This window comes from Apis cerana, linkage group LG12 (genome assembly GCF_029169275.1).
Source record: "Apis cerana isolate GH-2021 linkage group LG12, AcerK_1.0, whole genome shotgun sequence".
NCBI lineage: Eukaryota > Metazoa > Arthropoda > Insecta > Hymenoptera > Apidae > Apis > Apis cerana.
Genome location: NC_083863.1, coordinates 1,303,554 through 1,316,618, shown reverse-complemented (window position 1 = coordinate 1,316,618; position 13,065 = coordinate 1,303,554). Strand labels below are relative to the sequence as shown.

At 22.3% G+C, this 13,065-nt stretch overlaps 1 protein-coding gene across 11 annotated transcripts in view; it reads left to right on the top strand.

Moving 5' to 3' along the window:
- LOC108003690 (microtubule-associated protein tau) overlaps window positions 1–13,065 on the top strand; it is a 69,013-nt gene that overhangs the window by 53,232 nt on the left and 2,716 nt on the right. For 4 of the 11 annotated variants that reach the window (XM_062083230.1, XM_062083233.1, XM_062083231.1 and 1 more), the window contains 4 exons: window positions 822–1,030; window positions 1,891–2,076; window positions 3,917–3,961; window positions 5,290–5,451. In XM_062083230.1, coding sequence (XP_061939214.1) covers window positions 822–1,030; window positions 1,891–2,076; window positions 3,917–3,961; window positions 5,290–5,451 — 602 coding nt within the window. Of the gene's footprint in view, window positions 1–821; window positions 1,031–1,890; window positions 2,077–3,916; window positions 3,962–5,289; window positions 5,452–7,435; window positions 12,550–13,065 lie in introns of those variants that run through there. The other 7 variants (XM_062083236.1, XM_062083237.1, XM_062083235.1 and 4 more) reach the window with 3 other exon arrangements.

The window sequence follows — 13,065 nt, the reverse complement described above, 5'->3', positions numbered from 1 at the left end:
TTCAAAAAATTTTCATATTTCAAAATTTCACATTGATTTTCTGGCTTTCATTTAGAAATATTGAATTCAAAAATAAAATTTTTTTAAATATTTTTAAATACAAAATTTGTAATTTTTATTCTGTAAATTCTCTCTGTAAAAATGTATATTAATTTTTGATTTAAAAAAACAAATTTTGTTTCAGTTATAAATTTCATTTCATTAGCATTTAAATGACACTTATTTATGCAATTCTTATTCAAATATCAGGTAAGTGGAAAAGTATAATAACAAATAATGTTTTATTTATAAATGTTTACATTTCCAATTAATAGTAATTAATAATAATTAATTACAACTATTTAAATAGTTATTTAAACAAATTTTGTTATTACTATTTCAAAAATGATATATTTTTATATTATATATTTTACATTACATTATATTAATTATATTAATTATATACATATTTAAAATATCAAATTTATTATTAGTTTAATATTTTAACAAAGTACAGAAACTATCATAAATATGTTTAAATATTTTAAAGTAAAAATAAATATTTATAGAATTATGTAAATTATATATAATTATATATTTTTCTACATAAATATTATTTACTTTTTTTATTATATATATTATATATATCCAAGAATATTCAAAACAGATAAATTTAAATTTAAATCAAAATAGTTATCTCTATAACAAATTATTGTTTCTGTGATATCCTCTGTCTATCATTCAAAAAATATTTAATGCATTATCCATTATCTATCCATTACTTTTAATTGTCACATTTATTAACTTGTTGCAGTCATTATTTTTTTTTAATTTTTATACAGAACTGCCTATGAACAAAATTCAAGTGGGATCGGCGCCTTCTCCAAATCTGAAAACAGTACGATCGAAAATCGGCTCGTTGGAAAACGCAAGTTACAAACCAGGTGGTGGAAAAGTGAAAATAGAGAACAGAAAGCTCGACTTCAGTAAAGCGCAACCGAAAATCGCCGCGAAAAATGAGAAATATACACCCAGTGGTGGCGATAAAAAGGTTAATTTTTTTAATCTTTTTAATTCGTTTATTAACTTCTACATATCTTTTTTTTTAAAACATTTTTTTTAATGCAAGCAATAAAAATTAATTTCTTTACTTCTTTAATATTTAATAAAATATCATAATTGATTTATTATATCAAAATTCAGAAAAATATTAGATGATTAAAAATAACGAAAGATATTTTAATAATTAAACAGATTTTTTAAAAACTTCATCATTAACATGACATTTCAATGAAGAAATCTCGAAAAATTTTTTTATTAATTTTATAGAAATAAATAAAAATATGAAAATTTTTTTCAATTCATTTAATGTTCAAAATGTTCAAATTTAATGTTCAAAGTTATATTAAGTTATATTAAGTTTGATTTAGGTTATGTTAAATCTATTTTTAAATAAATTTTTAATCTTATACTTGAATATTCTAGGAGAGAAATATGAATATTCGATGATTAAATTAAGCATTTAAAATTACTTAAATCAAAATATTCTTTTTTTTTATAAAAATGAATTTTTTAAAATTAACTTAATATTCAAATTCCTCTGATTAATTTTTTTTAATGATGCATTAAAAAATTGGAACAATATTGTCAATATTTGAAAAAATCATCAAACTAAATACTAATTATTATTAACTATTATTAAATATTAAATGTAATATATGTAACATAATTGAATTTTTTATTAAATAAGATTTTACAATACAATATATTTAATGAATAATAAATGCTTTACTTTTCTTAAATTTAATTAAATTTATAATTCTTAAAATAAAGATTTTAATTGATTCGAATACAATAATTTAATAAATAAATAATATTGTATGAAAATTATCTTTTGAAAATTACTTACAGATCGCCCAAATTAAGCTTCAATGGAATGCAAAACCAAAAGTCGGATCATTGGAAAATGCAACGTACAAACCTGGTGGTGGAGACAAAAAAATAGAAACAGTGAAACTCGATTTCAAGGATAAAGCAAAACCGAAAGTAGGCTCGAAGGAAAATGCCAAACACATTCCTGGCGGTGGTAGCATTAAAGTAAGAATTATGTCTTTATAATAGAGATAAGAAATATACTTTTTTAATTGGGAATGCCGAATACTTTAGAAGTATTATAGAAAAATTCAGTAAATCTTTTCATCTGCGTTTGAAAAATAATTAATATTTTTTTATCATATTAGCTATTTATTTTATTTATAATAATGAAAATTATCTTATTCTAAATTATTCTACGTATTTATTTCTAGTCATTATATATTTTTGAAAAATATAAATTTGAAAATATAAATTTAGAGCACTTAAAATATCTTTTTTTCAAAATAATAGAAAAATTCAAGATAATAGAACCAATTAAATCAAATCAAATTGATAAAATTTTAAATTTTTTGTTTTTGCCATTAAAAAAAATGTCTATGTATTTTTCACAGAATTATTAATATTAGTTTTTATTCAGATAGAAACATAAGTACATGATTCAATTATTTTCATAACAATACCTTAATTTTTGTGTATAATATACAATGTATAATACACATATTTAGATTCATATTATAATTCTAATATTACTTGAACAAATAAGAAAACTCAAAATTAAAAATTTGATTACAATTAAAAATAATCTCTTTCATAATATAAATATCATAAGTATCCTTCATATTAGATAATAATATTACATAATAATTAATAATTTTTACTAATTAATTTTCATAAATTCGTTGAAGAAAATAATTGTTTTAATCATGTGTTTATATTTTTTTTTCATCTTATCATAATTAAACATTAACAAAAGCTACAATGAAAACGAATGTATTAATAAATTTAAATGTGCTTTATCAAATTTTCGAACCATTATCATCATATGGTTCATATTTTTATCATTATATTGTCGCTTGACGTTATCCGTTTGTAGTGTTTGTCATTATTGTAGTAATGAATCATTTTTCTAATTAAATGCTTGCTTTCCATTCCAACATTTTTATCTATTTGTAATAAAATTAGTAACATAGCGCTTATTTCGTATATGCTAGGAGGATAACAGTTCAACCAAATGAAAAATTATTTATTTCTATTTTTATTGAATCGTTGCATGTAGAATGATAATGTAGATTTCTATTTAAGTTATTTTATTATTTAATTTTATTATTTATTTTAAAAATTAGCGTTTTCAGAATTTGCAAAAAGAACAAAAATTCTGGTATCAAGAAAAAAGAATTATATACATATATATATATATATATAAATTATAAGAGTACTAATCAAATATTAAAAATTAGTTGCAGAAAGAAAAAGTCTCATTAAACAAAAATTTATCTCAAAAAAAAAAAACTTTACTATAAAAATTATCACAGAATTTGATTTAATAATATTATAATTTTCAAGAGTTTATAATAAAGAATTTCAAAAAGTTGAAAAAAAGTTTCTCAAAAGAAAATTTAGCATAAATAAAAATTATTATCGAAAGAAAATTTAATTTTTTTTAAAGAAACTTTACTAAAGAATTACAAAATTGATTTTATCCATAGAATTATATTTACTTATATAATTTTTATCAAACAATATCATTACTATTGAAAAAAAATTAAATTTCTTCAAAAAAAAAAATTCTACAATAGAAAGATAAATTATGAAATAAAAATTATATTGATTAATTAGTTTATTTAAAATAATTATTATCAAATCTCATTGATTCGTTTATCTTGATGCTAAGAAATCTTGAATATAATAATAAAATATCTCTTATAAATGTGGATCTTTTGAATTCGTTGACCAGCAAAAAAAATACACTACCCTCCGTCTCTAAGCATACGATTGCCCTTCGTTGTCGCATGTATTTTCACCCATCATTATTAACAAGTCATTATTGTTTGTTGGTATTCAGTCATCGGCAACACCACCTAAGACGCCTCAGGATACGAACAACGACGTGAGTATATCTCTAATAATTTCACCACATCACATGTTAGTTGTCATTATCCTATTTTCATTTAATTAGCCATCGACACATTGCATCGACATTAAAGTGAAACCTACCCAATCTGGAAAATTATAAAGGGAGTAATCAATCGATTTTAAACAAATAACGTCGTGTTCATTTCTGATTATCTAATATTTGTCGCTTTTACGTATTACTGAAAATATAAAGCAAGTTTGCCATACTTGAACGTTAGGGTGGAACGAAATTTAAAGACAAAATTTTTTTTTTTGCTTTTAATGATTTTTAGAATAAAAATTTGTATAGTAAATGTTTTGATATTAAAATTTGAATTTGAAAAATCATGAAAATACTTTTATATATTTATTATAATAATTTACAATAACTCAATTTCTGTTTTTTTCAATAAATGTTTTTTATTACATAAAAATAATTTTGAATGTAGAAATTCGAATTAGATTTGGAATAAATTAAATAAAGTTATCATTTTACAAGTATTCTCAATTTTCTCATTTATATTAGAAACATCACATTACATATTCATTTTAAAATAATAAATAAATTTACAATTTAAGATCAAAGGAAAAATATTATAATCAATGTATTATAATAACAATAAAAATAATAAAATCAAAAAATATATTTAAAAGAAAACTAAAAATTAAAATTTGGAATTCCTTATATGATCTCAAAAATTAATTTTATAAAAATTATCTTTTATCATCATTAAAGAAAAATAGAGACAAGTTTTTTCTTATCAAAAAATAATCATGCATTATTTGTTTTTTCATTCCACCCTATTAAACGTATTCTTTTTTTAGCAGTAAGTAAATTCAGTTTGAAGAGAGATTAAAGCATGTTTTTGCATGTTTTAAGATTAGTATAAATGTTCGTTGCAAAAGTCAAATCAAATAGTTTAGAAAGCACGTTGCGAAAAATTTTGAAATTTGAATCTAAATTCTTATCTATGGATAAAATATCCATATAAATTTTTAAAAAAATCAATATTTGTTTTTTAATCTAAATTTTTTAGAAATTAATATTTATATAATATGAATATTTTTACAAATTAAAAAAAAAATAACATTTTAATTTATAAATTTTCTAAAAATAAATATTTCAGTGTGTGAAATAAATTCTCTCCATTATATTAATATCTCCACAATTTTAAAAAAAATAATATTCCTACAAATATCAATCTTATACGTGCATTTAACTAATCACAGCTTATCGACAAATTATTATCATCACCTAATCATATATTCATGATTTCTCATAGCAAAAATAAAATAATAACAAATGTTCCAATGTTTTTTCAGATTCAGACACAAAAAATTGACATCAAAGCTGAGAGTAAAGTTGGCTCCTTAGACAACGTGAAACATAAGCCAGGAGGTGGCGATAAGAAAATCTTCAACGATAAAGAATACCTTCGACAAACTGGTACCAATCCTGAAAGCCTTTGTGGCAGTGGATCACAGGTACGTTTCAATTTTTTTTAAATCTCGAGAATCGCACAAATATTTAGTTGTTATTCATATATTTTAAATAAAATACAATAATTATAATTTTTTATCAAAATAATTAATGTTGTCAAAAAGATTCGATTAACTTTTTGAAAAATTGTCTCGACTTTATAATATTTATTTCGGAATTTCGAATTTTTCTTTCTCGAGATTCTTCGACGTATCACATTTGTTTGCACTATTTATCACGAGAAAAAGGCTTGACAACACGCGTCGCATGCTTCTTTGCAATTTTTTTATTCAACTTTTATAATTTTATGATAACACTTTATGACAAAGAATTATTACTGAAATAGTATTCTAGCCTTTGCTTCAAATTTCAATTTTTTTATAACGGTGAATGATTAAATTTTAATTATTTTTATATATTTTTGTTTTGTAAAATGATTTCGTAATACAATAATGTGAAATATGTTTTCTCATTATCTTCTTTTATATCTAATTTAAATTAAAGATAAAAATCAATTCTAACAAAAATTGTTTTTAGATTAGTAAAATTATCTTTTAAAAGAAAATTATTTTTTATAATAATAAGATATGGATAATCAAAAATTTTTAATATATAAAAATTAGAGTAAATAATTATAATGGTTACTTGATCCTTTGAAGCATATTTTTGATTGGTTTTATACTACTTTTACTTCTTTTTATAAGAAGTACATATTTTATGTTATCAATATTGTTTAAGGGAACGAGTAAAGAATAATTCAAAAGTAAGAGCATTGTTTTATTTATTTGTATATATTTAAATGTAAAATTATGTCAATTTTAAATTTATTTTGTTTGAAAGAAAATAAAAATAAAAATTTAGTAAATATATCATTAAAGAAATATAAATAGATCTGTTATTAAAAATATAGTTAATTAGTCAACTTATCACATAGCTTTTATTAGAACACCTCTTTTTAATTATTTAAATTTAAAAATTAAATCTTTTATAATTTTTTCATCAAATAAATTAATAATCAGCTTGCATGCAATTATAAAATTTATTTGCAAAACTTTTAAAAATTTACTAATAATATCATATTCTATTTTAATGTCAATTTTTATAAAAATATGTATTTGCAAAAAATTTTCAATTTAATGATTGATTATTATTTTTCTTAATCCAGATAGTATTTTCCAAACCTCTTAAGAATTTTTTAAACATTTTATCTTTTCAAATTATATATTAATATCTGTAAAGATTCAAAAATATTTGTTTTTATCATGTTTTATATTTCATTTTCATAATAAAATTTTTTATGAAAATATTACGAAATTTAACACGTTTAGACTTAATTATTATATCAAATATCAAAATAGAGATTAGAATAAGATTTCGTGATGACAAATACTTATGATTATTGTACTTATTAAGAAACAAAAATTATTGGAAAATTATTATTGGAAAAAAAAAAGAAAAGAAAAAAACAGTAATTATATAGATCATAAAAATATATCAGAAGTATTATATATATCATTATTATTTTATATATCAAAAAGATGTTGAAATTGAAATTCATATTTTTATTTGAATATTTTACATAAAAATTTCCTTACTTAAAATATTCCTTAATTTCCTTTTTAAATTTCCTTAATTAAAATAAAGAAAGAAAAAAATACTCGACACTTCATAAAGTGTTTCGAATTTGAATTTCAATCCATCTCGCTTTAAAATAATCGAATCATCTTTAAACACACTGGGTCAGAAAAACGATTACTCGACACCCTTAATGCAATATTGACCCACTTCAATACGCAGAATCCATAAATAACCCACGACAAGTCATCATGGAGCGAAGCATATTACGTTCCCAGAAATATCAAAAAATAGAACTCAAATAAAATGCTTCAAAGGTTTAACATGACCCGAATTAAGAATGAGCTAGTGATCTAGTGAGATTCCAAATAGAGGTTAATGGGGCCACCTTAATCCTGTGTGTTGTGCCCGCAGAGCCCTGTGCCCCCTGGCACGGTCGCCGCCGGCAAGAACGGTCTGCCCACGTCGGACGAGAACCTGAACCAGGAATGCTAGATTACGAAAACACAACCGCTAGACCCGTTTTCCTTGTCATTTGCGTCTGATTATAATCATCCGTAATCTCTTTTCCTTCCCCGATCGTCGAATCGAAGGCCCGTATATTTATCCCGTAATGGATTTCAACACATTCGGCGCATAGTTACGTTACATGTATATCGAGAAACGAAGCAAGCGTTCGAATTCAATTTTTCAAAGCGTCGCACGCTTTTCCATCGTATTCGTCGATCTATCGATACATAGATCTCGAGCTACTCGATTTGTGACCGTCACGATCGTTTCGTGTGCCAGCGATCACTTAGAGGTTTTTTTTACGTGCCATACACAAGGGAACACACGTTTAATCGATGAGTGCGAATGGCGTAAAGAAGTAGAAGCATTTATTCCTCTTCTGCCATGTGTTCTTACTCGATCGATACGAGGTGTGTATGTGTGTGTATACTTGTCCAGTGTGTAACACAACGATCAGAGTGATTCTTTTTTCTCCATCCTATTGACGCATTTATCCGGAGACACACACATACAGCGACACCTTTTTCAGATTGAAAAAATGTGTTTTAAAGAAAAAGACTTTTCATACGATAATATATAACCGTAATATATAACTGTCATAGCGTGATTATTATATCGGAACGATTTATCACATCTGATTCTGTAAATTTTTATAAATGATGAAGTAATGCGTTATAATAGTGTTTCTCAATCTTTTGTCACGTAAGTCACATATATTATTTGTTTGTGTGAATCAAATTTAAAATATATAGAATGAAATCTCGTTTATACGAACAAGAACTCATAGATTCTATTATATGAACGGAAGTCAAATAAAGTGAGGTTAAATGTGTAATCTTCTTAAATTTCTTGATTCAAAAAATAAATTTTTAAGTTTGTTAACTATTTTTTTTATAAAATGCTTAATACTTAATTATTTGTATCTAAGGATTGAAACAAATTATAGTAAACACACTTTTTCTTTCATATTTTAATAAATCGTACATAAGTTAGAATTGTAAATGATCTAAATGATAAAAGCACCGAATTATATTTTAAATTAGCAAAAATAATGTTTATTTAAAACCTTCAAACATACAAATATCTTTAAATATTATACCAAATTGAAAATAAAAAAAACAGTTATTACTTATTATTAATCTAATCTCCATTATCTGAACTAATAAGAAAAAGATGATAAAAATGCTAAATCTTTATTAAACAATAAATTAACAATAAAAATTCTATTCTAAATTTTTTGAAAACCTTAATTATTAAATTCCGAATTACTATTTATATATTATATAAATAAATAAAATTATGCATATTTGAACAGTCTATTAAAAATACAATATGATTTATAGGTTGAGAAACATTGCATTATAGATTTTATCAGAAACCTACTTAAATTAGAATGATAAAGGAATATTCGATGAAAGGATACATTAAACTTCCTCTTAACGATTTGCAAAGATTGACTTACGATAAGAGTACTATGCAATTGTTTGCGATATCTTATATATGATATACATATTATACTGCAATAAAAAGCCACTTCGAAAGACTCAAACATTTCTAAGAACATTTTTCCGATCTGAAAAGGAAATGGCGGTAACGTGATACGCTTAAGTTATTGAAACAAGTGAATTCTCATTTTTCGCGATCACCTAGGCAACTAGCATGGCAATTAAACGAGATATAAAAAAAAGTCGCATAATATCTGAAATCATCGTTTCGAATTAATTATTGTAATTATCAACCGAGAGTAGGTGTATTTTTGTTAAACCTATGAGAATAATGCTAATTTTCAAGGCTATAGTGTAAATAACTATTATACTAAACGAAGCTTTGAATGTGCTATGATAACGTTGAAAAATATAACATTGATCGATTAATAATTTTAAATTTAATAATAATATTAACTAATAAATTGATAGAGCTAATTATGCAATCATAATGAATTCGATTCTAGCTTTTTTAATGTGCGTAATAACAAACACATCGATTAATGTTATGAATAAATAAATAATTAATTAAACAGAATGATAAATTTTGGTAGGAAAAAAAAATTAGAAGAAGAAAAAAAATTAAATTGCAAGCGTTGATAAATTGCTAAAATTAATCGATGTAGAATGAATTCTTTCTTTCCTGATTGTTTAAAACTCAAATTAAACGGTACAAAGTAAAAACTTCATTATGATTTATAAAAATAAATCTCGGTTAATGCAAAACATAAAATCAACGATAATAATAATAAAAAACTACAAAAAAAGAAATAATAAAAGAACTTATAGATGAAGACAAAACGTTGTAATTATATTGTCGTATAGAAAATACACTTAAAATTCAAACGCTATGGACGTAGTCATATTTCATATAAAAGGTTTATCCAAACTCGCCTACTCCCGGAAAATAAAAATATTAATATACTTTATATATACATATGAAATAATTAAAGTGAATGAAAGAGAAAATATGTGATGCACAGATTATTTATTTGTAAATGTTATACATAATTTCATTATTATCTAATTATTTTTTCGATATATTTTAATTAAATATATTATTATTTATTTTTAAAAAATAGTAATAAAAATTATACGTTATCACAAGATTACATACAAAAAGAGATTAAATACAAAAGAAAAAACAGAATTGAAAAAAATCACATTGTGCATCACCATTTATTAAAAAATATGTACGGAGTATATTATACCATTAAGTTTAAAAGATATATTAAAGTATTATATTATTATAATTAATAGAATATCTGTATATTCTTAAGATTGAGTTTTCAATATATTTCTTTTTTGTATTTTACAATGCATTTTTATCGTAAAAACAAAACGTACTCCGTACATGATATATGCATATAGGGTGTATATAAAATGTATTACAAGCTTTTTCTTTTAAAACTATAAAAAATAACAAGAAAAAAATATTCCTAATTGTTATTTGAGATTATTTATTAATACTTGTTATAGACCAAAGAGGAATTTACGTTAATAGAATAATGTATAATTTTTATATTTTCAAATAGATTTTATTTAATTTAATTGATATTTAATTGAAACATAATTTTATGTTTCATTTGTAATTTATTTCATTCTTTTTGTTGCATTTAATGATTTGAAAGAAATTGTCTTGTAATAGTTTCTATGATATACCCTGTATAAGGTGTTTGAATAGTTTCTAGTATTTTTCATTATTCATCGCTTGAACTAAATAAATTTGTTTTAACTCTTGAAATATCAAAAAAAAATTTATTACATTATGCTTTTCATTATTGATAAAATTTTTGATAAATTCAAATATTTTTTTTCTATTATAAATTTTCTAAAGAGAATTCTAAAGAGAAAAATATTATTTTTCTTGTCTAATAAGATTATATATTTTTTATTTTAACTAAATAAATATTTAATACATTAAATATTATTAGAATATATTTATATATTTATAATTAATTGTATTCAACATATTATAAAAAATAGTTTATTAGAATCCATTTCATTTACTTTCATCTTGATGTTCAAGAGTTAAATCAATTTCGTCTTTTACCAAATAAAAGTTTTATTTAGTGGATGTTAATCTACTAAAAAGAAAAAGTTCTAAGACATTCAAATCATTTGTATATATAAATCGTATGCTCGATTCTAATGAAGAAAAAATTTCGCAAGAAGCAAAAATTCGATTCATGCTTGAAAATTTATTTTAATTTTTTTTACAAGAAATTTAAACGATGCATGTTAAAAATAAAGTTTAGTCCTTTGCACTCAAAATATATATTTGCTACAAGAATGAAAGTTTTTGAAACTAATATAGAATTTAAGTCTATGTTATGAAATATCGTTTCATTTCATTGAAATTTCAATACAAGTTTTATAAAGTTTTTTTATAAAGATGGGACAAATGTTGCAATTCTATAAGCAATAAATATCAAAATATCGATAGTTTACATACAAATATTGCACATGTACTTTTTATAAAATTTTATATACATCGAAATCACATTTATATATATTATAAATTTATTAAAATTATATTTTACTTTATACATATCCTTATATAGCATTGAATCTTCAAACTTGTTTTTTTAATATGTGAATATACAACTTTTATGCAATAATCTATCAAATACTTTAGAATACAGAGAATTATAGATATCATCTAAAATTTTTGAAAATTGCAAAGATAATAATTGCAATTTTGGGGGAAAAAATAGCTCTATCTTGTCTAAAATCCTAAATAATAATAAAAAATATATACTTATCATAATATCTATTAAGTTTATCTCTAAATCTTTAAATTCCTGTACAAGTGATTATCTATTGAGTGCAAAGGATTCAAAGTGTGTATTTTTAACAAATGTTTATAATGTCGAGCGTCGATTTATTCGAAAAAGCGCGGGAAATAACGAAGTTCCGGTGGAACTTATCGCGCTAGAGGAATCCCACTAAAATGAACTCAAGAGAAATAAACAATAGTAGTGTATTACGCGCAATCATTATTCAATGCATCAAGTGAATAGAATTAATTCACACGATTGCATCGAATAAGTTTCATATTGTATTTAAACGATAGGATACGATCAATTCGTTACTGTAGATATATAAACTATCTCTACTTGTTGTATACGTCAGAATAAATACTTAGATCTTACAACTGTCAGTTTACAGTCAGTTGAAAAATAAGAATCGATAAAAGAGGCAAAATGTCGATGAAAAATATCGAAATATAGGGTAAATGATTTCAGAGAGATTTGTTCTCTCTTTCTCTTTTTCTCTATCAATTGTGTCACACTTAAAGAATTCACGCAATCTATACTAAGAAAGTATATAAGAAGTATTATAGTTTATTGCTTCCATACTGATTATATTATATACATACTTCAATTTGATTAATTACCCAATAATTTACAAAAAGATTAGGTACACGATATTAAATTGCGAATACATATTAATGTATAACGAATATTCGGTATACTATCAGACATAACAAGAGAGCCATTAAGTATAATAATATTTTTGTTTTTAAATTTACATTCTGGGCATTTTTATTTAACCCCATCGTTTTTAATAGCATTGTCCTAAATTGTACGATAAAATTTTTAATTATATAAAATCAGATAATTTTTCTATTTTATGAAATTACTAAATTGTATCATTTATAGATATTATAATGTATCTTGATTTCCAATTTGCAGACAAAAGAGGATTGCAAAATATTTTTTAAAGAATCATTGTTATATTTTATTAATGAATTTATTTATTTTATAATATCATGATTGGTATTATTTTATCATAAAATTATCTTAATTTTTTAAGTTTTCTTTATATAAGAAAAAAAAAACAGAAATAAACTCTTTGAATATTATAAAAGGAGATCATCAAAAAAGATTGGAAAACATCTATATTTTAAATAAATATGTTAACATAAAAAGTAAAAATTAATTTTTAATGTCAATATGAAAAAAATTTATCTATCATTTTTATTTTAAAATATTTATTGCTTATATATATACATATTACAAATATAAATTCTTTATTCTTTATTAT